General features: G+C 44.0%; 3 protein-coding genes across 7 annotated transcripts in view; 2 read left to right on the top strand and 1 right to left on the bottom strand.

The window, feature by feature from the left end:
- The first annotated feature begins 50 nt into the window (after positions 1-50).
- XRCC6 (X-ray repair cross complementing 6) lies at positions 51-12,354 on the top strand. The gene is made up of 12 exons (XM_027722655.2): positions 51-167; positions 275-384; positions 484-622; positions 2,347-2,601; positions 3,432-3,615; positions 4,919-5,105; positions 6,323-6,491; positions 7,609-7,770; positions 8,687-8,816; positions 9,515-9,615; positions 11,007-11,120; positions 11,864-12,354. Exons 1-12 carry the CDS (start codon positions 77-79, stop codon positions 12,058-12,060), a joined length of 1,839 nt encoding a protein of 612 aa, XP_027578456.1. The 5' UTR covers positions 51-76; the 3' UTR covers positions 12,061-12,354.
- Positions 12,355-13,736: 1,382 nt separating this feature from the next.
- Positions 13,737-17,517, bottom strand: SNU13 (small nuclear ribonucleoprotein 13). Its single transcript, XM_039391408.1, has 3 exons — positions 17,350-17,517; positions 16,617-16,737; positions 13,737-15,630 (listed from the first exon to the last, which is right to left on the bottom strand). The coding sequence occupies exons 1-3, from the start codon at positions 17,515-17,517 to the stop codon at positions 15,368-15,370; spliced, it is 552 nt and encodes a 183-aa protein (XP_039247342.1). The 3' UTR covers positions 13,737-15,367.
- Positions 17,518-17,654: 137 nt separating this feature from the next.
- The window catches only part of LOC113988767 (coiled-coil domain-containing protein 134), a 45,423-nt gene continuing 38,322 nt past the window's right edge, over positions 17,655-24,755 (top strand). For 4 of the 5 annotated variants that reach the window (XM_039391399.1, XM_027722653.2, XM_039391400.1 and 1 more), the window contains exons 1-6: positions 17,655-17,796; positions 18,052-18,175; positions 20,584-20,634; positions 22,478-22,551; positions 23,339-23,444; positions 23,994-24,197. In XM_039391399.1, the coding sequence (XP_039247333.1) occupies positions 17,680-17,796; positions 18,052-18,175; positions 20,584-20,634; positions 22,478-22,551; positions 23,339-23,444; positions 23,994-24,197 (676 nt within the window). In that variant the 5' untranslated portion in view covers positions 17,655-17,679. The remainder of the gene's footprint in view (positions 17,797-18,051; positions 18,176-20,583; positions 20,635-22,477; positions 22,552-23,338; positions 23,445-23,993; positions 24,198-24,755) is intronic. The other variant, XM_039391401.1, reaches the window with a different exon arrangement.

Raw genomic sequence — 24,755 nt, forward strand, 5'->3', positions numbered from 1 at the left:
GGCGGGGCCGGCTGTCGCGGGCGCTGTGTCTGTCGTGACTTGGGCGCGCCCCTCGGGCGGCGGTGCCACGGGAGCCATGGCGGGGTGGGGGTCGTTCTACCGGGGTGAGGGGCCCGAGGACGAGGAAGAGGAGGAGCAGCAGCAGGAGGACGGGGCTGAGGCGGTCGGTAAGGGCCCCTCACCCGCTCACAGGGCAGCCCGGGGTCCGGTGCCTGCCCGCGGGGGTCCGCGGGCGGAGGGGTCGCTGCTAAAACTGTTTACTCCCGCTCTACAGCGGACCACAGCTTCGGGGGCCGGGACAGCCTCATCTTCTTGGTGGATGCCTCCAAGGCCATGTTTGAGTCCGACGGGGACGCAGAAACTCCCTTCGACATGACCATGCAGGTAAGGTTCGATGAACTGCTACTTGCCAGAGACAAAACTTTCGCACCCTTTACTACGAGTTACTTTTTTCATATTTTACCCTGTGTGCGTTTTTTTTAGTGCATCCGGAATGTGTATACCAGCAAAATTATCAGTAGTGACAGGGACCTGTTAAGTGTCGTGTTCTATGGTACAGAAAACAACAAGAACTCAGCAGATTTCAAGCACATCTATGTTCTTCAGGAGCTGGACAATCCAGGTAAAGTGATATGAAGATTGTGTAAAGATGGTGTGAGGAAACTTGTGTACTAGTAGCATTGTCGGTAACTGATCTCTTTAAAATCAGAGTTATTGGATAAATAAGTTCTTGTTACTGAAATCTGTTGGTGGCAGTGGGGATAGATTTAGAAATTTATGGAAACCTTAGAAACTTTGTGAGAGCTTAGCTTTCTCTCTTGTAGTTGGTTCAGATCTTTTTTCTGTGTCTTCTATTTTAACGTGGTGGTTCACCTGCTGTCTGCTAAACCTAGGAGGATCTCAAGAGAACTCACGAAAGCCCATCACGTGTCTGCTGCACTTCAGAAAAGTGCATGTCCATGCTAAGGCACATGGATTCCAGCTGATGATGAATATCACAGAATGGCTGAGATTGGATGGGATTTCCAACCCTCCTGCTCAAGCAGGGTCAGCTAGAACAGGTGGTCCAACATGCTAGCCTGTTTGGGGTGTTCCATTTCTTGTTTTCATAAGTTCTGCAATTCTTGAATTTCACTCTTTCATTTTCTTAGAATGATGTAGCATATGCTTGATAACAAGTGCCAATTGCTGAATTGGAAAAGGCAGTAGGAGGAGTGCAAAGAGTTGCATGCTAGTGGAGTCTTTTGATGGTGGAGGCTTGTGGGGGGATTTTGGCTACAATTTTTAATAGCAGCCTTTATCTCTGAGGAGGTTTGGTTTAATTTTCTTCACTAGAGGGTGCAGGTTTAATGACACAGGGGCAGCAAACTGCCATATGCTTCCTGTTCATCCTTTTTCCTCCTCCTTCCCTGCTTGCTCTCTTCCCCCTTTCAGAAGCAGTAGCCTCACCATGCTGATAAAAACAGCACAGGTGAAAGGTGGGTGTTGTTAAAAAGGAGGAGAACTGTATATTTTCTGCCCCTGGAGAGCAGCGTGCTCTAGAGAAGGAGGAAATACTAGTTATTATGGAGTACATAATTATGAACACTTATGCTATTAATTAAAGGGCAGCTAAGGAGATGAAAATAAAATAGTAAAGGGAGGGGAAGACATTTTCAGATGGGATTTCAAAAGTGCTATAGAGTTTAAGTGAAGGAAAAGGAAGCAGCTCTGCAGAATGCAGTAGCTCCCTTTGTAGCGTAGTGGGAGAAGACAGAGAATGTGCTGTTAGGCTGGTGGGGAAAGGAGTCATTGTTGGGCCGGAGTAATTGTCAGAGCTGTAACTAGGCCTAAATGTCGCTGTGCTCCCTGTGGTGATCTATGGGGCTGTGTCTGACCTGTGCATGGATTCTCTCTGACATGAGAGGCAAGGAAGGAGGAGAAGCGCTCCACCTTCCCAGCATGCTGTGGAGATGCCGGGTGTATTTCAGGCTCTTCTCCTTTCTCTGGTGGTGCAGCAGTCTGCCGTGCCTCCGCAGCTGGTGCCATTGCTGCCTTTCCTTGTCCTTTCAGTGTGAAGGGTTTGCGATACTTTGATCCCTGCCTGTTTCCCTTCCCAAAAGGAAGAGTCCACAGTGGTATCAGGGCAGTTTGTGTCCTCTTGGCCCTCGTAGGTGCTTTGTGATACTGCAAATGTGAGGTGATGCTGAACAGTTTTCTCAGCCAGGTGTTGCAAGGGCACTGCCACAGAGGTGCCAGGGACAGTACTTGGACATCAGCAGCAAGGGACCCCAGGTGCATGTTTAGAAGAGCTCATGGTACATCTTTCAGTATTTCTAATGTATGTGAATGCTGTTACCTCCTTAGGTGCAAAGCGTGTTCTAGAGCTGGACCAATACAGGGGAGATGAAGGACGAGCACTTTTCCGTAAGAGCTTTGGCCACAATGCTGACTATTCCCTGGGGGAAGCGCTCTGGGCCTGCTCTAATCTCTTCAGTGATGTCCGAGTCAGGCTGAGCCACAAAAGGATCATGCTCTTCACCAACGAGGATGACCCTCATGCCAATGACAGTGCTAAAGCCAAGCTGGCCAGGACCAGGGCTGGTGATCTGAGAGACACAGGTCATTATTTTCCCCTTTAATTTCAGGCAGTAAAACATGTTGTATCCTCACAGCAGATGTTAACTGCATTGCAATTTTGTGATGGAAAAAGAATGTAAAATCATCAGAACTGGGTAATCTTTCTGAAGTTTTTTAAAAATTAGAAAGTCTGTTATCTGATCTGCAATCCAATAACTAGCACTTATTTTCTAGGATCTCTTCTTCTGCATTGATAGCATAAACTGGGACATGAGAGGGCCAAGAAAAGCAAACTTTTTGTTGTACCATTTTCCAGGAAGGGAATAATAACACAAAGTTAACACAAAAGAAAAACTACTTTAATAGCTTCATTTTGAATTAGCTGAAGGACATCAACCTGAGCTCAGAGATTAGACATCAAGTGCTTAGTTAGTTCAACTATGTAGCTGAGATAATCAGTGTATTTGGAGTCCAGCAGATGTCCTGGATCTAGTAGCTGTGAGGCTTCCTTAATCCTGAGACCCTATAACTAAAGGAAAGGGGATTTTCTGAACTCATTACTTACTTCTATGCTTGAGGTAAGATTATGTTTTATAAGAGCTCATCAGAGCTGTTTCATACACAATACTGTCCAGATTCTTAATTAGGGAGGAATGATTTCCTATGCTGCATTATTTTCACTGAAATTAAAGAATGCCTTTTGCCTTTTTCCCTAGAAAATTTCGCATCTGGTGCAGATGACAATTTGGAGCTCATTCTTGCTTAAATTATTTGGGTAGATGAAGAAATCTGGGAATGCTGAGAAACATGATAATGTAAGAAAAAAAAAAAGCAGTTTCTGATCCTCCTCTTATCTCTCACATTGCTTCTAGGTATCATCCTGGACTTGATGCATTTGAAGAAGCCTGGAGGGTTCGATATCTCTTTGTTCTACAGGGATATTATAAATGTAGCAGAGGATGAGGACCTTGGGATCCAGCCCAAGGAGTCAGAGAAACTGGAACATCTCATGAAGAAAGTACGAGCAAAGGAGACAAAGAAACGGGCTTTAGTGAGGTTTGTGCCTAGTTATGATACATCATTCAGTGGAGGCACCTGATGTCATTTTTAGACTGCGTCTCACCTTCCTCCTCTGGAATGATTGGTCCTTAACAGCATCACTGCTTACATTCCTCAGTCTTAATTCCTTAGTTCAAGATTGGTGTTTCTTCCATAGCTTGCAAGGATATTTGTCCTTGGTGGATGAGAAGAGCAGAGAGTGCAGCTAGGTCTCCTTTTTTGCTCTGTGTGGCATTTCCTGTATTGAGCTTGAAATGGTCATTTATCAAAAATTTATATCATTGCCAAATACCTGAAAATCTGCAACATGGGAAATAGTTTATAGTGAAACCTGATTGAAATGAGGCTTTTTTTGCTAATGTTAACTTTAAAATATTTATCTGAATGTGACTAGTAGGTTTTTTGGCCCATTATTAAATAGTTATATGTGGCCGTTCTGTCTAGGCACTGTGGATTCATACAGCCTTGACATTTCTGATCTCCTACTGAAAGATTAGAGATACTTACAGAGGATTAAAGGGATCTTGACAAAGCAGATAGAAAGTATTTTTGTAACCACGTACTTCATAACAGTTGTTTTTTTAATGAGTGATTTCATAGCAGAATTATGTGGAAGCACGGTGAGGGAATGGAATGAACTTCAAGGCCTAGTGTTTATTTTTTTAGTAAATATTTAAAAAGTATCCCAAACTGAGTTGCTGCCATTGCCATTCTTCTCCTGCTGACAGCTTTATTTTGCTTTTCTGAGAATGAGGAAGAATCTTGTACCTGTGATACCTTTTGGAAGAGAGAAAGTAACATTCATAGTAATTCACTTTTCTGCTCTCGGAACTTGAAGATGTTTCTAATTTTAAGCCTTTACTTCTGAACTTTTCTCTGACTTCTGATTTAATTTTTTCTTGAATCATGGTATTGTCTTGATGGGGTTCTTTTGGGGGCTTCTTCATTTTGCATGAACAACTGTGAGAATTCAGAGTTCATGTTACATTAAGCACAAGTGGGGTACCCAAATGTGAACTTACCCTGTGCTCTGCTTGAGCATAGCTGCCCTCCCGAGTGAAAAAAAGGTAAAAGAAATATGGTAAATTTTTTGTGTTTAGATGATTTTTATGACCAGAAATGACGACATTGCAAGAATATCTTTATACAAGTGAGATTATGACCCAAGTGATAGTATGTTTCCAAGGATACCTGTGATTTTCGGGGAGGAGAACCGGAGGAAGTCAGAGAAAATAAGTTATCTGTGGAGGTGGCTTTCTTTTGCAGTAGTGTCTCAAGTCTGTATCTGCTTTTTACACAGGTTAAATCTGTATCTGAGCAATGATCTGGCGCTTTCTGTTGGTGTTTACAACCTTATTCAAAAAGCTTATAAGCCATATCCAGTGAAGCTTTATCGAGAAACTAATGAACCAGTTAAAACGAAAACAAGAACGTTTAATGGAAAAACAGGCAGTTTGCTCCTGCCTAGTGACACAAAAAGGGCTCAGGTAACGTATTGATTATATGCCTGTTTTTTCCCGTCTCTGTGATGTGTGTGGGAGATGCCTATTTTCTTGCTGCTTTTGTTTGTATTCCACTTTCAAGATGAGATGCAGAAATACTTGCATCTGTATGCCCCTGGGGACAGCCTGGTCACATTGTGAGCTCTGTAGAGTAAGAGTGGGTTGTGTCTCTGGCCTGACTGTCAGGGAAAAGCATAGCTGCTGGTGAAAGTGCACTCAGGAACTCGGGTATTTTCTTTCTTTGAGGCAGAACCAGGTTGTCAGAGCCTGACCTTATGTGACCCTGTGTGATCACTGCTGCTGTTACCTGTTGATTCATTAGGAACAGATTTTGTCTGTTTTGTTAAACATTGAGGTGTGAATCACAGGGGGAGTTGGAGTGGTTTTCCAAATGAAAGGCATGTTACCTTTGGAGTTTTTTGTTACCTTTTTCTTTACTTTGCCTTCCTGCTTGATAGTTTGGCTGGTGTAAATTGAATGTCACGTTCCGTTCAGGCACAGCCTTATTTCAAAGCAGCTTATGCAGCTGCTAGGTATACTGTCACAAGTGCATTTTTTGTGTCCTTCCTTGCTAAAGGCTCTTAAAGTTTTTGTCTTAACATGAAATATTAAGTTTTTTTTATACTGGACGTTAGTTTCTTGAAATAAAGTACAGGAGATAAACAGAAAACTTTGCATTAAGCCCTGCTGTCTAACTTCAGCAGCTGGACTATAACATGGTTTTGATTTTGGATGCTTGAGCAATGCTTTAGAAGTGTTGTTTCTTAGTCACTGTTTCTGCCAGGAGTAAGCAGCTGATGTGCATCTGCTGAAGCAAGTTTAGAATTGGGCAGGACCTCTGAAAAGGTCTAACCCAGCCCAGAGCAAGACTCACAAAACCAGGTCAGGTTGCTCAGAGTTTGTTTGGGACAGCTCTGAAGAACATCGAAGATGAGATGTGACAGCCTCTCTGTACCAGGGCTTACCCATTGTCTTAGTAAAGTGCATTTTGCCAATGTTCAGATAGAATTTCCCTTGGGATAATGGGCACAGTCTGGGACTTGCCGTTTTGGTGTGCACTAATGACAAGTTTACTCTGTCTTGTTCTATAACCCTCTTTTCAGTAGTGGAAGACAGCACTTGCATCCTCTTCCAATCCCGTCCCCTTCTCCCCCAGTTTTCTTTATACTGGCAGCACTATCATCTGCTCTTCCCTGGTGTAGACATACGGAAACCGACAGATTGTGCTGGAGAAAGAGGAAACAGAAGAATTAAAACGGTTTGATTCTCCGGGTTTGTTTCTGATTGGCTTCAAACCACTTTCAGTGCTAAAACAGCACCACCACATCAGGCCCTCTCAGTTCATCTATCCTGAGGAGTCCTTGGTGAGGGGTAAGTAAAGATGGTAAGAGAAGATTCACCACCTTGCATTAGGCTAATGAGCTGATTCATTGTGTGTTTGAGTGGGGATCACTGAGTGTAAAAGCTTTGACTAACTTAAAAACTTGCTATTGTTAAGAAGAACTGAATTAACTGTTACTGCCTCTCTCAGCTGCAGTTATTTGTTGTTCTCTCCAGTAGCAGAAGAGCCAATTTGGCTTCATGTTTCATCCATCATGACAAGCAGCTAAAGATGTAGTTCCAAAACACTTGATTTTGTCATTCATGAAAGTGGAGGATCCTAGTACCTGACAAGAAGGCAAAGATGGTTTAAAAAAACACAAATGAAAAACAAACCTCAAACCAGTGAGAATAATTGCTGTTTTTAAGTCCATATATGCTAAGACTGGAAACATGATACTCAGGAAGTATAGTTGAATTAACAGCACTTTATGGTCTTGTAAAGAGAGAAGGAGAGGATGTTTAGGACTGCTTGTTTTCCCCTTTTTATGTGTATACATAAGTCTACTTATCTAAAAATCCCAGGCTGCAACTATGAAGAAAAAACCTCTAGCTCCTCAACCTACCAGTGGATAAAGTGGGCTGAGTTATGACCAGATGCTTTGCAGTGTCTGACTGAAGAAGAACCTTTTTGCTAGCTTCTCCAGCTTCGCAGTTTGCTGACTCAAACACATTACTTATATGTCAGTCTTTTCCTGACCACCATATCTGGTAAAATACAAAGCAAATGTGTGCCTCAGGAGGAGTACTGAAGTCTGAATTCTTAGAGTGTTACTTCTGCAAAAAGGTCCTATGATGTGTTGCTGCTCTGATATCCCACGAAACAGAAAAAGACTTTGTAGATTGCTGTTCCCAAATTTCACTGTATTTCATTGCTCAGATGCTGGTGATTTCATTTCTTTCAGAGCTCTCTCTGCTCCGTCAGGACAGACACACTGACACACTGACATTGTCCATTTCGAGGGCTCTCCCTTCCAAAATTCAGTTTTTACTTCTGAAGTATTGCAAGCATTCCAAAGAAGTCCCAGGTTTTGAAACTGTAATATCTGGGATTATATTCCTGAACAGGAAAGCTGTCAGTCTGACCAATCCGCTCTTTACTTTGCAGGGAGTACAACACTGTTTAATGCCTTGTTGATGAAATGCTTGGAGAGGGAGATGATGATGCTGTGCAGATACACTGTTCGCCGGAACACTCCTCCTCGCTTTGTGGCCCTGGTTCCTCAGGAGGAAGAGGTGGATGAGCAGAAAGTGCAGATAGCCCCTCCAGGTATGGGAAGGGATGCCTCCTTTCCCTACACAATTGGATGCAGTCAGCATAATAGTGTCCTGTATTGAGTGAAAATAATCTTAGCACCACTCCCCTTAAAACTGGGGAAAGCGCTTTCCAACATCTGTTTTCTTCAGTTTTGTCGTTGTAAGCATCTGATGTTGAATCTATTTTTAAAACCCCAGTTGCATCAGTGCTTGCTCAGGTATGACCTGGCTACAGTGTTTTCCCTGCCTCCTACCTCTTTTTAGCAAATTCAAGGAACTGACATAAAAATTAAAAGCCTTTTTTTCTGTTTAGTGACTAGGCAGAGTGTCTTTCCTTGAATTTTATTGTATCCTTGAATAGATTTTGAAGTATTAAATAAATAATCTTGCATATTGAGCCTCACACCTCATCAGCCAAGTGGGGAATGATTAGGGAGCAAAGGCAGACTCCTGCTTTTTTGCATTTTCTCACCTCTTTAAGTGGAAAATCATCTTTTGGGAGAATGTAAAGTAGGGAAATAAATCTGTTGTGTACAAAGTGAAGCATTTCAGAATAACATGTAGACAATACATAATTTTCAAACAGGTCTTTTTCAAACTCATATCTCGTGAGGTGGGCAAAAAGCAACTCCCCAGTATCCATCACATAAAAAGCAACTCACCAGTATCCAACTCTTAGCTATGCATTTGGTTCGAATCTCTTTTACAAAGCCATTAGTGTGATGTTGGTTATATACATTGAGATTGGGATTGAGTGTCATGCTGTAGGTACTGGGAAGTATTATAGATTGCTGTTGTTTACAACAAAACAGCTAGCTAATTCGGAGTCATCAGACTTAGATAATAACCATCTTGGTCTTTCCCATAAATTATTGTTTTGAGGCTGGCCTTCTGTATAACTGTTCTCTTGCTCCTTCTCTTCTGTGTAGGTTTCCACATAATTTTTCTGCCATATGCAGATGACAAAAGGAATGTTGATTTTACAGAAAATGTGCCCGCCAGTCAAGAGCAGGTGGACAAAATGAAGGAAATAATTCAAAAACTCCGGTTCAAATACAGGTGCGTGGAGATAAATAATGTGGAGGGGAGTGGTATGGGGAAGAAAGCACAACTATTGCTTGCTCTATTGCACACATTGTTCAGCTGTGGTGTGCTGAATTTGAAGGTGAGATTTTGATATATTTTGAGAGAAATTGCTTCTCATTGCAGTAGCTTTGTCCAAACTTTATTCTTAATCAGTCTGGATACCTGGGCACCATAATGTTTATGTAGCACGTTCTGGAGTTCTTTATAGAATTTCTCTTGTTCTCTGGGCTGTTGTCATTTGTTGCAGAGGTATCACATTTTATTGTGGTTCTGAAACTCTATTGCAGATCAGACGTGGATCGTTTCCATTAGAGCACTTTAGAAAGAATAGCTAGGCCATTTTTTCATTATAGCTAGGATAAATGCTATGAAGTACTTTATGGGAGAATTTTTCCTAGATATGTGGAAACTACCATAACTGTTATTAAATGCCACTGTCTCCTTTTGCCTTATCCACCTTTCTAAGTCTCACACAGCATTCTAATGTGGTTGATTCATGACAGGATAGTGATTCAGCAGGTAAATTGAAAAGAGGAAAAGCAGTTCTGATGCGATGGATTGTTCTGTGGGAAAGAGGGCAGTTTTATTTTGCAGTAAGTTGGTGGTAGATCTTAAGTGTTTTGTCTGTCTTCTTGGCAGCATGCATTGACATTTTGGGGGATTCTTGACAGGACTGACAGCTTTGAGAACCCGGTTTTGCAGCAGCACTTCAGGAATCTGGAGGCTTTAGCACTGGATATGATGGAACCAGAACAAGCTGAGGATCTTACAAGTGAGAATTATTGGTGGATGCGAAGGGAGGTGGGAGACTGTTGACTTTGTTCTAAGTCAAATATGTGCTACTACAACCCCAAATGTCTTTTAAAAAATATTTTGGAATGTGTGGTTCCATGATGTAGAATTCTGAAATACTGAAACTGTACTTTCTAATGCTGTCACTTTTAAGGTAGAGAAAAAATTGCTTACTTTACCATCCAAAATGAAAATTGAATCACCTTTTTTCTGTGGTGACAAATGTTTTCTCTGAAATTCCTCTCTTCAAGATTCTCATTAATACTTCAGTCTGATAAATGGGCAGAATTAAGAGAATTATTCTGCTGGGGGCCATTGTGCCACCGTGTGGCTGTGAGAGTTTATTATGTAAGAATATCTGCTCCTGAAGGGGAATTTTTTTTTTAAATTATGTTGTTTTCCTGAAATGGTCTTAACAAACAATCTAGGTCCCTCTGCCAGCTGTCTTAGAAATACATGACAGAAACAAGCTGTTCTGCCTCAAACTACTTGCAACCTTTGATAGTAACCTGTTGTATTTTAAAATTCTGAGACTAGACCTGGTAGCAGTGTAATCAGGGAGAAGATCTTCTATGTCACTTTTACCGTGTAAGTTTTGTTCTGCATATATATATATATATATACATATATATATATATCTTGCAGGGAAGTGTGTGAATCCATTACATATGTATAATCACAGAATAGGTCAGGTTGGAAGGGACCACAGTGGGTCATGTGGTCCAACCTCCCTACTCAAGCAGAGTCATCCTAGAGCACATGGCACAGGATTATGTCCAAACAGTTCTTGAATTTCTCAAGTGAGGAGACTCCACACCCTCTCTGGACAACCTGTTCCTGTGCATGGTCACTCGCACAGTAAAGAAGTTCTTCCTCATGTTCAGGTGGAACTTCCTGTGTATCAGTTCTTGCCCCTTGCCTCTTGTCCTGTTGCTTGACACTGCTGAGAAGAGCCTGGCTCCATCCTCTTGACACCCTCTCTTCAAATACTTACAGACATTGATAAGGTCCCCTCTCAGTCATCTCTTCTTGAGGCCTAACAGGCCCAACTCTCTCAGCCTTTTCTCATAAGAGAGATGCTCCAGTCCCTTCATCATCTTTGTTGCCTTCTGCTAGACCTACTCCAGGAGCTCTATGCCTCTCTTGTAGTGGGGAGCCAAGAACTGGACACAGCACTCCAGTTGTCCAAACTCTTCATATTACCAAGAGCTGTAAACTTCTCATTTGGGAATATCGTAACACAGGTATTTGCATTTTGCATGCTTGCAAGATGCTTGCAGACAAGTTATTACAGAAGTACAACTGTATCTGGTCATGGCCTTGTTTAGACTTTTCTGGGTTTGAGAGACCAAATCTTTTATCTTTTGCCAGTGCCAAAGTATGAACAGATGAACCACAGGCTGGGCAACCTGGTAGAGGAGTTTAAGCAGCTGGTTTATCCCCCTGACTACAATCCTGAAGGGAAGGCTGTAAAGCGAAAACAAGGTAAGTAATGGTGGTGCAGACACAAAACATAGTGTCTGTATGTGCAAGAATTGTGCAAGAATTCTCTTTACTGATCTCCGCAATGAAGTGAATTTATATCCAGTGTTGATTCTTAGAGAGTAGAGGATATTGTGGTATCCAATCGGAGAACTACTGGAATGAGAAACTGCAGAGTGAAGTATAGGAAGTAATGTGGGTAAATGACTGCAAAATATGTATATATAATTTTAGTAACTTTGTACTTTATGATAATGTAGTAAAATCATTCATACTTTCAGTTTGTGTTGGTGAGGGAGCAGACTTTTATGCATAGGCAGTTCAGCAAGTTCAAGGTGGGCATCTTTAGGGCTAAATGTGTGAGTAATGCTGAAGTACATGTGTAGTTTAGGAGTCTATGAAATTCTGCATGAAGTGGGAGTGTCAGTTAGCTGAGTTCCCTGTGGAATCATTGCATTCTGCTGTGTCCATGAGAATCCCTTAAAAGTTTCATTTGGAGGGTGATCTTTCCATCAGAATACAGAGTTTCACACTTCAGTTAAGATCACTCCTATCAATGAAATCCTTACTACATGACTTATCTAGTGACACCCGTTCTTTAAAACAAAACATGGAAACCTGTGAACGTGTAGCTGTTAAAGTACCATGTGCTAATGGCCATTAACTGTGGTATGTATAAGAAATGTTGATGTCTTTCTATGAAGAAAGTTTTAAGAATCTTTGTGATCTAAAATTTGTCTTTCTAGCTTCTGATGACCAAACTGAGAAGAGGCCCAAGGTAGAAGTCTCAAAGGATGAGCTGCAGAGTCACGTGCAGAAGGGCACTCTGGGCAAGCTCACTGTACCTATTCTGAAGGAGGCATGCAGGCTTTTCGGGCTGAAGGGTGGAGGCAAGAAGCAGGAACTCATGGATGCTTTAATTGAATACTTTAAGGAGCGTTAAGCAGGAATGGAAGGCCCTGGTTGACTTCTGTCTGCTTGGAATGTTGGTTATCTTATGTGAATGCTGTGTCTGTTTAATCCTGCTACGAAAGAGAAGGCAACTAAATGTTGCTGTATCTAGCAGTGGAGAAACTTTTTACTCATAGTTATGAAACTTCTCTGCAAAGTTGGATTCTGTTGACAGTAGCCAAAGGCAGAATTAAATTCCCTGTGAACTCAGGTCACCCACCGTACATGAACAGAGAGTTGTGCCTTCCTCATTTCTTAATAAAAGTTATTTTGGACTTCTTTGAAACACTGACTATACCATGTTTGAATCATAAAGACAGCAAAACTCACTTCAGCGTAAGAAAACAGAATGATCTGTCTTAATGGCATCACATGAATTCAAGCCAGCAGGTCGAGTCTGTGTGCTAACAGAGGGTGTAAATGTGGTGTGTTACTCTTCGACTCTCCAAAACAGCTGGTCAGTATCAGTACTAGTAATCAAATTGATGTTACAAAGATTACCAGCAGATCATAAAGGAAAAGAAAGTCCTACTGGGAAACAGTAGCCAATCCTTTGGGCAAAAAGCTAGCACTTTACAAAGCTGCACAGCCAGGTCCTCCATTTTTAAATTGTAATAGCAGAAGCTGGTTTAAAAAAGGAAAAAAATTGTGTTCCCTAGAAGGCTGCAAGCACTTATCCCAGTTAAATTACTGAGATGGCATAGAGCTTTTCCACTTTTGTAGTGAGTATGAGTCAGACTGTTGTGCAGGCTTCTGTACTTGAGTCTGTGCTTTAAAAATAGAAAAAAATAGTTGTGGAAAGTAGCTGTTAGGTACAATATTTTTACTTTTTTAATCATACTTGTGGAGACAGCAACTGGGGCTATGTTTTGGTTTTCTATCTCTGCCACACCTCACCTGTTTTGCAGTGCAAGATGATTAAAACCAATAAACTGTTGCTGCCCTTGCTCTGTGAAACTACTAATTATTTAGTGAAACTCTTAACTTTGTACAGGATGCAAACAGGATACCTGAGGTGTCCATTTTGGTCTGCATAGTGTTTTTAGTGTTCAGAGATTCCTGTGTTTGGCACACAAACTATTGGGCCACTTACTGAAGAGTTAAATCATATATTAAGGTCATGCTGGTGCTGTAGTATGGCACATGTCTTGGAGCCAGCTGTGACCCACCCCCCCTTCTGACACTGTGACTGTCCTAGCTGTGCCAGCACACTGCTCACTCCTACCTCCTCAGCTCCTGGAGAGAGCAGCTAGCCCATGTTGAGCTCTGCAGTGCAGAAGCTATATAATCTGTTATAATTACAATCAGCCTGCATTACAGTAGTTATTTTTAATAAAGATTTGTCTAAGCAATCACTTTATTTTGCCCTTCGGCAAAAAAGCTACTGTAAATGCTTGTTTTAGCAAGGCTTGAATTGAACGCAGTGAAATAGTGAGACTATCCTGTCCATAATTCTGTGAATTAAATTCCGCAAATACCCTTATAAATTTCTCTTCTGGCTTGCTAACCCCCTGGCACAGCACGTCCCAGGCTTTGGATAATTGTGGCATGTTTGTTCTAGGTTATTAGATCTTCTTCCTGGCCTTTTTTTTTAACAGCAGGCTATCACATTAAGCAGAAGTTTAAAAGGGATAATGATGGAAGGCTTCAGAGCAGAAAAAGAAACAGTTTTGCTTGCTCAAGAATCCTTTATTTCTGCTCCTTTTGTGCTTTGTCTTACATCAGCTGTCTTGGTACAATAGGGCAAATCCTTGGCAAAGCTGTGGTTCTAAACACAACTAGCTCAACAGTCAGCATCAGTAGAAGGGAACAGCAGCCTTTCTAAACCTCATACAATTGAAAGGACTAAAAATACTTGTAATAAGTTCACAAGGATTAGTTATCAGCCATTTACAAAAACATACAGACACAATGTCTTCAGTATTTCATGAGCTGATTTCAGCTGCTTGGGATGTACTTACTAAAGGTATGAAGTTAGTGCCTCTGTGGAAACACTACAGGTAAATTTATTTTTGCCTTCTGCTGTTGCACCTATTGGTGTTACCTGTTGTTGTTTCCACACTACTTTGCTTTGGCATCCTGCAATAGGAACCAGGTTTGATATGGCCCATTCCAACACAGGGCTTTAGACACTTCTGTTCAGAGCAGTAAGTGGATTATACAATATGCATTTAACTAAAGCTAGTTCAATAAAACCACCACTAATCCAGAATGCTGGTGGTGCTCCATGCTTTTCCAGAACAAATGATCTAGCATTCTCTTCTTGAGACACAAGTTGATTTATTTGAAAAATTACTTGCTGTCTGCTTCCTTGGCTGTGACTTACAGGGTTCATCTTCAGTCAGGTGACCACAGTGCAGTAGCTAAAAAGCATGACATACTTCTTATAATTATCAGCCAGATGTAGGGTACTCGTCAGACACAACAGGCTGCCCTCTACCATGGGTTTTGTACTTAACTTCTCTAGGAAGCCCAAGCTCAATTATAACAGTCCATGCAAAGAAAAGTGAAGGAGTATGAATTACTCCACTGCAACAGCCTTTAGGCAACCTCTGAGTAGTTTAGCTGTACAAGTAGAAACATTCCAGTTAGTTGCAAATGCTTCACCAAGGGAATGACAATTATATTTAGCTTTGTCAGCATTTTTATTTTTTTCTTCAAAAGTCAGTACTTAAAAATAATTGAGATAAAACATTTCCCCTTGTGTACTGCCATGAGATTTCTGTTCCCCATACATCTCTTAGAGAAGTCTTGCGTCTGGTTTCAAGAACAAGGGCTGTGCTATAAGTACCGATCTTGGCTCCATCTGCTGCTACACAGTAGCTGCTGCCCGCCTTATACACGGCCTACAGTGCCCTGTCACTTAAGGTGGGGAACCCACAGCCCTTTTACTCAGCAGCCAAAACTGTTCGGAAACACAGTTACTCACACCTGTTAGACGCTGAAGCTTAGCAGAAATACTTCAACGCAGAGAAAGCTGATGGGTGGGTTAAAGAAGCCCTGAGCAGGCAGACAGGGAAATAAGGGGGGCGGGGGACTTTTTCTTTCTTTTAAACATAAAAGAGGATACAGCTGTACGATCACTTTTCAAGATGTAATACAAGGAGAATGAATGTGTTGGAGTAGAATAATAGAAAAGTGGGGAGATGGGGCAGAAACATTAAGAATTAAGCCATTATTAAACAAAAATGTGGCATTTTGAAACACTGATATCAAAACTATCATCTCAACTGAAGCTAAACATTAATGACCCCTAATTTCCACTTTCCTGTTCCACACACATTTAAACTCATGGGCACTTAGACCAACAGTCTTTCTATAGCTTGCTGGACAGACTGGATCTGAGGCTTTAGCTGTGATCCCTCCTTGATGGTGATGGAGCAGGCGATGACAGGCCGGGAAACACCACACGCCCGGCCCAGGGCTTGCTTGGACCGCACAAACACATAAGGTACGTTCTTGTCCTCACAGAGAAGAGGGAGGTGCAGGATGATCTCCAAGGGCTCTGCATCTGCTGCCATCACAATGAACTCCGCAATCCCTCTGTTCAGTGTTTTGGTGGCTGTAAAAGAAACTGAAGAGTCAGTCTAAGTCCTTCTGGGAAGCCGATCTAATGAAAAACAACTTTAGAAGATGCTGAAATTGGTATCAGTGGGAAGGAGAGCTCAAGGTAGCACGAGGACAGCCAAAGGAAAGTGGCAGCTGTAGGGCCAGGGAAGGGGTTATTTGCAGGGCTGCTGGGGTGCTGTGCCCAGCACTGCCCTCAAGTGCAGTCGAGAGACTGACAAAGGAGCAAGGCCAGCCCAAGGCTGCTGATGTGTACGGGGCTGGAACCCACCATGAGGGGAGACTGAGGGAGCTGAGTTGGTTTAGCCTGGAGAAGAGAGGGCTGAGGTGGGAGCGGGGGCAGCATGGCTGCTGTCTTCTACTTCAGGGGGATTGCAGACAAGACGAAGCCACACTGTCCTTGTGAGTACACAGGAAGAAGTACAAGTTGCAGATTGTGACTGTTGCCTCAGTGAAATTCCAAGGGCATAGTGTAATTTTATATCCCCCATGCCATGAGACGTGTTTAAGCCATGGGACATGGGTCCTAAGAGAATACTGAGTTTCTATCCTTAGGGATTATGGTTTTTTTAAAAGTTTGACTAAGCAAAGCCCCAAGCAGCTGTGAAGGGAGCCAGTCTCTGAGCAGGTTGCACTAGAGGTACCCTTTAAATGCAAATCATTTTATGATTCTGAAGTGGCTAGACATCTGGTAATCCCAGCGCCACACCACTGAAGTATGCACGATACAGGACATGCACCAGGAACACAACTTGGGAATCTACCAGAACCGCATATAAATGTTGAAAAGATTACAACTTAATTCTGTCCCTGAATATTGCTTAAGCAAGCTTGAAGGAGGAGGAAGACACACACTTGCAATAGCCAGATCAATACAGAATGAGTGGTTCACAGCTACAGAGAAAAGACAACCTCTACCCACAGCATCTCACAAAATCCTTGCAATGACTTCTAGCACACTTTGCAACACACAGGTCTCACCTTCATTGGCTCCTTTGCGTAGCTGCTTATAGTTGCAGGATTGCTGCACAAGATCCAGCAGTGTTTTGGTGAGCTGTGCATCAGCCAGCGGGTAAGCTTTGGGATTCACTTCTGCCTCACTCTAGAGAAAGACAGAAGTAGTAAGTATTACAACAGGAGCAAAGGGGGCTTTATTCTGAGCAACTGCACAGGCATCATATCCATCACATATACTGATTAGTGGAGTCATATCTCTGCTCTGCACATATAGCAGAAATTCCACTGCATTTTACTTCTACAAGAAGGGTTCCTGTATCGAAGTAAAGGGGATAAATAAGAAACACATCCCTCACATACAAGTAGAGAGCATCTCTACTCACACATTCACACCCTACAAACCAGCAACAGTGAACTCACAGGGGAGTCTTCAGGCGTTCGCTACCACAAAGACTACATAAAACGAAGCGTTTCAGTGCATAAATTAACAATCTGATATAGATTTTAAAGAAACTCCCAGGAGAGCACGTATCAAGTTTATTTCCGCAAATCAGAAGTAGCTTCTAAACGTGACCATCAGTGGTGGGACGGAACAGCAGCGAGGTCACAAGCGGAGTTCGCGGCCGGCGCTGGCAGAACCGCGGCCAGTCCGGCCCCAGGCCCGGCGCGGGGGTGACCCAGACGCCGAGTGTCCCGTCACCGGGTGCCCCCAGCACCGCCAGCACCGCGGGTTCCCTCCCCCCGCCACCAGCCGCACCCCGCCCGGCCTCCACGTGCTGCCCGCCGCGCGGCCGGGGAGGTGGCGACCCTCCGCCCCGGGCTCCCCGGAGGAGGAGGACAAGGAGAAGGAAAAGACAAGGAGAAGAGAAGGAGAAGGAGGAAGAGGAGGCGAAGGCGGAAGCCAGGCCCCGACGCCACTCACCATGGCCGCGGCGCGTTCGCTGCCGTGTGCCCGAGCGCGCTGCGGGGGAAGAGGCGGGAGCGATCCCGCCGCCGCCGGAAGGGAGGCGGGCCCGGGGCGGCCCCGGCGCGGAGCCTCCACCCACCCCCGGCGGGGCGGGGCCGGGCGGCCAGCCCGGCAGCTGGGATGGCGGCGGTGGGCGCGGTGCTCTGCGGTGGGCACGGGGTGCGCTGGGCGTTGCCGCTCCGCCCGCCGCTCTGCCTCGCCTGCGCCGTGGAGACCCTGGGCGACGGCAGCGCCTCGGTGGGCAGCGCCTGCCCCGCCGCCCCTTCCCTTGCGCGGCCGGGCCGCGGAGCGCCCCCTCAGCGGCCCCCGCCCCGCCGCCGGGGCTGCCGCTCTCCTGCGCTGCGCTTGCGGCTGGGGCGCGGCCGGGGTGGCCCTGGGCCAGGCCTCTCACCTCAGCACGGGGCCCTGGTGGCCCTTCCCCCCCCCCGGGGTGGTGGGAGCAGCGCAGGGCTCGGGCCCAAGGGCTGACAGGCTGCTGTCTTTGATCCGTAGCTGGTGCGCAAGAAGCATGTCCTGTCCCGTCTCCAGGATGCCCTGGCCTGGCAGGCGCTGCCAGTCGTCCAGCTGCTGGCACCAGACGAGAGGGTCTGCATGCATTTGATAGGAACTCTCTTTGGTAAGAGCTCTGCTGAGCCCTAGTGCAGCAGCAGGGAGGAGGCAGTTACGTTTTGTTAGAGGTGTAAAACTTCTCCACATTTGAAGCAAAAAAAACCAAAAAAAACCCAAGCAAAAGAATGCTGAGGTGCCTACCTCTTCCACCATTCTGTTAGGTATGTCATTACTCCTTGGGGAAAGCTGCCTGTCACTGATTTAGAATAGATTAATTAATTTCTTCATTCCCTGAGGAGTAGGATTGGCATGTTCATAAAGCTCTTGCAGCTTTCCAAAGTATCTAGACATATCTGTAAAGTTTCTTTCTAGAGAACAGGGGGTAGCTGGCCTATGACTCTTCCCTGAATGCCCTCCATTTGGGTCTCATGCCTCAGGGTTTTCCCATCGTGCTGAACTGTGGAGTTCTTTGAAGATTCATATAGAAATGAAAGTGTGAGGTTAAAAAGGTGCTGCAGGATTTAATATTGACTCTGCAAAATACAAATCTTCATAGTGGGTTTTCACACCATCACTTTAAATCTCTACAAATCCTGTAGCCATACGACTGTAATACCTGCTTCTTTCTGGTGGGTCAGCCTTACAGCAGAATAGTGTCAGAAAATGCCCTTCCAGTAACAGTCTCTGTGATCTTGAACATCTCTTACTGGTTTCTGTTTGCATAGCAGTGGTGTGGGAAACATTTTGAAATGTCATCTAAAATCTTGGATGGAGAAGAAATAATGGTCTAAATGAGGGAACAGTAAGGCAGGAAGAGAAAGGTGGAGGATATGAATATGAGTGCCTTCAAAGAGCAAATATACCAGATTCCTTTAATTCCACTATCTCATTTGCATATCACAGATAATTCTTGTTCTTTGGGGGAAAGTGACTTACAAAACCCTTTCCCTGCCTTGAAACACTGAATAATTCAAATAGTGTTTTCCTGGTTGTTTTCCCACAAATTGCGTTTTGCATGTTTTGGAAGCATCTTTGTTAGAAACAGGACTTTGTGCAGGTTTAGTTCTCCCCACTGCACAAATTTTATTGAGTGCTGTCTGCACACATAATCCTATAGAGAAGTGAAGAAAGTGGTGCTTATAGCCAGTTCAGCTCTACATTGTATGGCCCTAACACAAAATACCCCAGAAGACAGGGGAACTGTGCTTGCATTTCAATGCTCGTCTGCTTTTAAATAATTCTCTCTCTAAGAAGCTTTGTAATTGGGTGGTTTGAGTACAGCTTTGGGATTTTACTGTACTTGGTGTAACTCCTAGAGCAATTGGAATCCCGGTCTAAGCTTGGGGCTACAAACAGTGGCATGTACCTTTTGCGTAGTACTTGGATGAACAAAGGACCATTTGGTGCAAGAGTATAAGAGGGACCCCCCAAAAGTTTGAGCAGTGCTGTGGAGGAAGTATTAATAGTGAATTCAGGAAAATACATTCTTTTTTTTTTTTTGAGAGAGAATATTGGGATAAGCACAGGCAGAAGAAAGAGGGTTAAGAGAAGAGAGGTGTAGTGTGGAGTCTTACGTATGAGAAGGTGGCGAATTTCATGAAGCTAATAATGCAACACTCCCTAATGCCGTATGCAAATAATTTCTAGAATTACTAAGGATTGGGCAGATGAGGAAGGAAATAAGTAATTTCTTCACCTGTCATAACATTGCTTTAGTTGGTCAAATTTCCAAGAGATCATGGAGTCTTCAGAGGAGAGGTCGTTCAGTTTGATTGGATATGTTGAAACAAGTGGCTTGGTGTGTTAGAAGAGGGAGTCTGAACTTGATGCTGTAGGTACCTGAAGTTGGAAGGAGCTGGGAGGTAGAGTTTCTTGTCTGCTGGGGTGAAGCAGGGGTTTATTTTAATATATCCAATCTTATGCTCTCATCGTACAAATAACTTGTGGTGTCTTCAAGGTCAATTTAATGTTGGAATAGTTTCCATATACTTTAAACCTGGTGTTCAGATTTGGTTTCGGGTTTTTCAGTACTGTGGAGGGAGAGAACTGTTCACAGTAATTAGTATAAATGGAGGATAGAAAGGACAGAAACTCACAGCTGGGCTTTAACTTCCGTCATTCCAGAGTGTTGTTTCAGATGTATAATATCAGATACACACAGTGAGATGTGGCGATGGCAGTAGTTACATATTCCCTGACATAGGTGGAGCCATTGACTTCAACTGTAAAGTACATAAAAGATTTGCAAGAGAACCAAATGGCTCACGTCCCTGTGTCCTGCTTATGGAGGCACCTTTTGCGATACTCCTTGAGAGTATCCACCTTCCCCTGACAAAGTCAGGCTGGTGTCATGAGAAGCAGGGAATATGAAACAGTTCTGAACAAAATTTACAGCTCTTTCTTACAAGAAGGAATTACAGCACTGGTGATACAAGCAGGAATGAGCTCCATGACCTATTGTGGTTTATTTTTTAGGGATGTTGCATACTGTGGAAGACAGTGGTGCCCTGGACCTGTTAGTAGAAGGTAAGAGACAGATGGCACATCTCAAGTACTGGCAGTTTCTGAACGGAGGATCTGTCTTGTCTGATAACTACAGTGAGATGCTCGGCTTCTACACAGCTTGAATGGGGAAGGCCATCTACTGCCTATCTGTGCAACAGTAACAAGCAGTCTATTCCCATTTTTGGGGGCAGAGGAGTGCATGCAGAATCAAACATTTAACATTTCTCTTACAGGTTCTGTGTGTGCCATGAATTTAGTGTCAGATGGGTAGCAGTGGTAAACAATGACCAAAGTCTCAAAGCAAATGGAAGTCCATGGGATCTACTGCTTTCTCCTCAGGACAAGAGGGTATTTGGGATTTAGGTGCACAGGCTGCAGATTCCTCTTTTGAGGAGTCCCTAATTTGAAATCTGAAGGAAACATCTGCAGGGCTGACAAAGAAATCTCTGCAGTCCAGTTGACCTTGGACATCTCTGATGAGTCTAGTGATATTAGCAATGCAGACATGATGCTTTTCATGTCCAGCCATGAAAGGTGAAAGGAGGTGTGACAAGCTTTATCCAGAGGGGTTTTAGTTTTCAGACACTTGCTTAAAATGATGTTGAAAAGGTGAGAAGTCTTTCTGTCATGTTAGCAGTGTGTTGAGAGATGGATGTTCTCAAACAGAGAAATTTTAAATTAGTGTTACTTAACTCTTGAAAGCTTCTAGAGATTCTGAGAGTTTTGGGCAAGAAATGGCCATTAAACTCTCTATAAATCACATGTCTCAAGATATGATTCTGCTGAGATGCACAGCTCATTAGCTGAAGTAGTTCTCCTAGATAAACCTCCACTATTGCCCTGGATATACTAAGAAATGGTGAACCCCAAAGTCTCTGGTACTTTTTTTTTATGATGCTTTTCTAGGATACAAATCAAAAGTGTATGTTTTCCAAACGAGTCATGCCACGACAGCAAGATACATCCAAGACAGCCTTACCAAATCCTGTGGAACAATGTTCTGCAGTGTCTCAGTAAAGGCACTATTGAAAAAATTTATCTACTGGACATTCAGGTGCCCAGTTGTAGAAGTACTGGAAGAGGAACTTGCTTCCTGAAACTAGTCTGCTGGTATATGTGTGGAGGCAGAGGCAGCCTGCCAGCATCAGGCAACTCCCTTGTGGTTTGCACATCCCAGGTGATATGCAGCCAGTGCCTGGCAAACACAGTTTCTTGTTGATTCCTCTTATTAGGACAGAGCTGACAGAGTTCTTAAAGTTTCAGTGAACCAAGAATAACAGCACTTGGGGCTGAGGAGGTGAACAGCACCGCAAAGGTGACTGGGGCCTTGCTTTCTGGTAAGGTATATAGGATAACTGCAGTGGGGTGGAATGGCTGATAGACTTCACTTAATCTCAGGGACAGTAGTAGCTGGAGGAGGAGCTCTGACTCTGACTCTAAGGATCTTCAGAAATTTCAGTTCTGATATCTTGCCTGGAAAGATAAATTTTTTAAAGGCCAGTTTTAATACTGTAGGAAGCCTGCTCTCTTCAATGACCAGAAATTTCAATGCTTTTTTAAAGTTAGAGCTTTGTTCCCTTCCAGGTTCCTTGCTGTCCTGATGTTCAGTTTATTGCTTGCAGTTCATTTCCATGCATGGTTTGTAGTGCAGCCAGAATGGGACTGCTGTAATGGTGCCGCAGAGAGCTTGAGCCGGGCTATCAGAAGTAATAGAGCTGGGAATGCCGATGATACCCTGTTCTCGCAGCACCTCTGTGCTCATTTAATTTCTAAGCTCTTTGCTCACTGGTCTGCTTAAGCCCCGTGGAAGATGGATTGTGAGTGCTTGTGTGTGTGTATTACTGATCCTGTTTCTTCTGCCTAGTTCTGGTGCGGCTTGTGGTGGAGCTGAAGTCAGAACAGTACTTATGCTGCATTTTGAATGAAAGCCAAAAGGAGGTCAGTGAAGATGAATTCTCCTGCCCTTCCTCTCAGTCCTTCAGGGAGTGAGAAATGAGTGACCCTGCAAGACTGCAGCTGCTGCACTGGGATGTAGCATCTGCTGCAGTGGGATCACAGAATCATAGAATGGTTTGGGTTGGAAGGGACCTTAAAGATCATCCAGTTCCAACCCCACTGCCATGGGCAGGGACACCTTCCACTAGAGCAGGTTGCTCAAAGCCCCATCCAACCTGGCCTTGGATGTCCTAGTGCCAGCTCCCCTGCTGTGATGTTGGCACTGTTGGTGTCTACCCTGGAGTTTTTCTATTGTTCCCACGATGTATTGCAGCCATATGGCTTCATGATACACTTATGAAGCTATATGCCTTACTCAGGTTCTTCTTTTCCTATCAGTTTCAGTTACATGAGGAGCCTGTGCCATGGGCTCTTGCTCTCTTCGTTCCTAAGTTTAAGATGGTCCCATGGGGTACAAAAAACTGGGAAATAGCAAAAGTGGGAAGAAATTCAGACGGTTCATCTGTTAGTGTAAAAGGTGGAGGGGAGAGAGAAGAAGAGGAGCAAGAAGCAAGAGATCCCTTGAATTAATTTAAAGACGTTTTTGAGACTTAATGCTGTGTTCAGAATTTTCCTGTGTTTTATCCTAAGTGGTGAAGAGGACCCATCTTAGGAAAAAATCCTGTGCTGGGGGATTATGCATCACTGAGAGCTTGCTGGTTTAGGTGCATTTCTGCCTTTGGATGTATCCTCATCAGTGAAACATTTTCTTTCTCTGTCTCCTCTACAGCTGTGCAAAGCAACTACCATGAGAAGCAGCCTGCCCACATTTGCTCTCTTGGGCAAGTTGGCAGATGCCATTCCAGGCTTTGCTGATCTACTGGTGGTAGAGCACAGTGAGTAATATGTCATATCCCACTGAAGGGTGGTTTTCACAGCCCTAATATGCACACGCGTGCATTCACTCCCCATTCCCCTGGGTGAATTCATGAAGGTCACACAAGAAGCCTGTCCAGAAGTCAAGAGTGGCATTCAGGCCTCCTGGGTTGCAGGTCAGAACCTTTATAGCAAGCTCGTCATCATGCTCTTAGCCAACCAGGCAAAAGCAGCCTCTCTGAACTGGGGTTGTGGGTCTGCTTCACAGGCAACATACATTTATTTTTTTTAGCTTGATCCAGCCCCTAGTGGTCTGGTGAGCAAACTTAGCTGTTCGTGGAGGTAGCTGAGATGATGGATCCTCATGTGGTGAACAGTGAGCTCCACTAGCCTTTATTACTGTGCCTCTGTTCCGAGGGTCAAAAGGTGCTGAGCACATCACTTGATTGTGGCATTCATTCATCTGCATACACCAGTCTGTCCCGGGGGCTTTTGCAAGTTTTCAAGGGAAATAGGTTGGTGCTTTTAAAATGCCAGCGAATGTTTGCCGTTTCTGTTCCTCATCCTAGGTAATTTAGTGGATCATCTGCTGACGGGCTTGATGTACCCAAATGAGGGCATAAAGGCTGCTGTCTGCTACTTGTATGGCAAGCTGTACTCTTCTCCTGTTGGCACAGAACGGCTCTCAGCACACTTCGAAGAAAGGCTGTGTAGTCTCTTCCTGAATACCCTGGGGTGTGCGCAGACAAAGGAGCTGCAGGTTAATTGTTTGGGTAAGGCATTGCTGAGAGAAACCTGCAAGGTGCAAGGGAAGGCTTGAAATGAGGAAGAAATCCTTGGCTCGTTTAGACGCTCTAATGTGGGTTGTTCTCTCTAGAGGATCTTTTTGCTGCTTGTCCGAAGCAGTCTATCCTTTCTGTTATTCCATGGCAATCACATGGACCAGACCTGCTGCTGAGCACCCCCAGCCCCCTGTTGTCTCTCGAGCCCCATATTTGCCCAACCCTGTCTAATCTTCAGAGTCTCTTCAGATCTTGTGCTGTGGCCTGACCATCCCTCAAAGTGTTTGAATGCAAACGCTGTGCATGGGCAGGTGGGTTTTATAGAGCAGAGGGATGGAGTCTAACAAACAACAGTCTTCAGATGTGGAGCATCATATTATTTTGGTTACAAAGATAATGTGGCACATTCTTGGAGTTATGCTTCCAACTACACATATCAACTGTTGCTGGGGAGCACAATTTCAGCCCTTCTGACATTCCTTGTTTGTAAACCATCCAGGGAATTAATTTTTCTTGTAGGAGGCAAGCAGGAACTGGATTGCTCCTCAG

This window comes from Pipra filicauda, unplaced genomic scaffold (assembly GCF_003945595.2).
Source record: "Pipra filicauda isolate LSUMZ 115617 unplaced genomic scaffold, ASM394559v2 scaffold95_size2449627_pilon, whole genome shotgun sequence".
NCBI classification, from domain to species: domain Eukaryota; kingdom Metazoa; phylum Chordata; class Aves; order Passeriformes; family Pipridae; genus Pipra; species Pipra filicauda.

Bases quoted from the DNA above. Each gene is read 5' to 3' on its own strand.
- XRCC6 (XM_027722655.2), top strand. From the start codon at position 77: ATGGCGGGGTGGGGGTCGTTCTACCGGGGTGAGGGGCCCGAGGACGAG. The intron at 5,106-6,322 runs GTAACGTATTGA...TCCCTGGTGTAG, and splicing joins GTGACACAAAAAGGGCTCAG to ACATACGGAAACCGACAGAT. The intron at 11,121-11,863 runs GTAAGTAATGGT...TTGTCTTTCTAG, and splicing joins GGCTGTAAAGCGAAAACAAG to CTTCTGATGACCAAACTGAG.
- SNU13 (XM_039391408.1), bottom strand. From the start codon at position 17,517: ATGGTGAGTGGCGTCGGGGCCTGGCTTCCGCCTTCGCCTCCTCTTCCT. The intron at 16,738-17,349 runs GTGCGGCTGGTG...GTCTTTCTCTAG, and splicing joins GCACGTGGAGGCCGGGCGGG to AGTGAGGCAGAAGTGAATCC. The intron at 15,631-16,616 runs GTGAGACCTGTG...TTTCTTTTACAG, and splicing joins ACGCAAAGGAGCCAATGAAG to CCACCAAAACACTGAACAGA.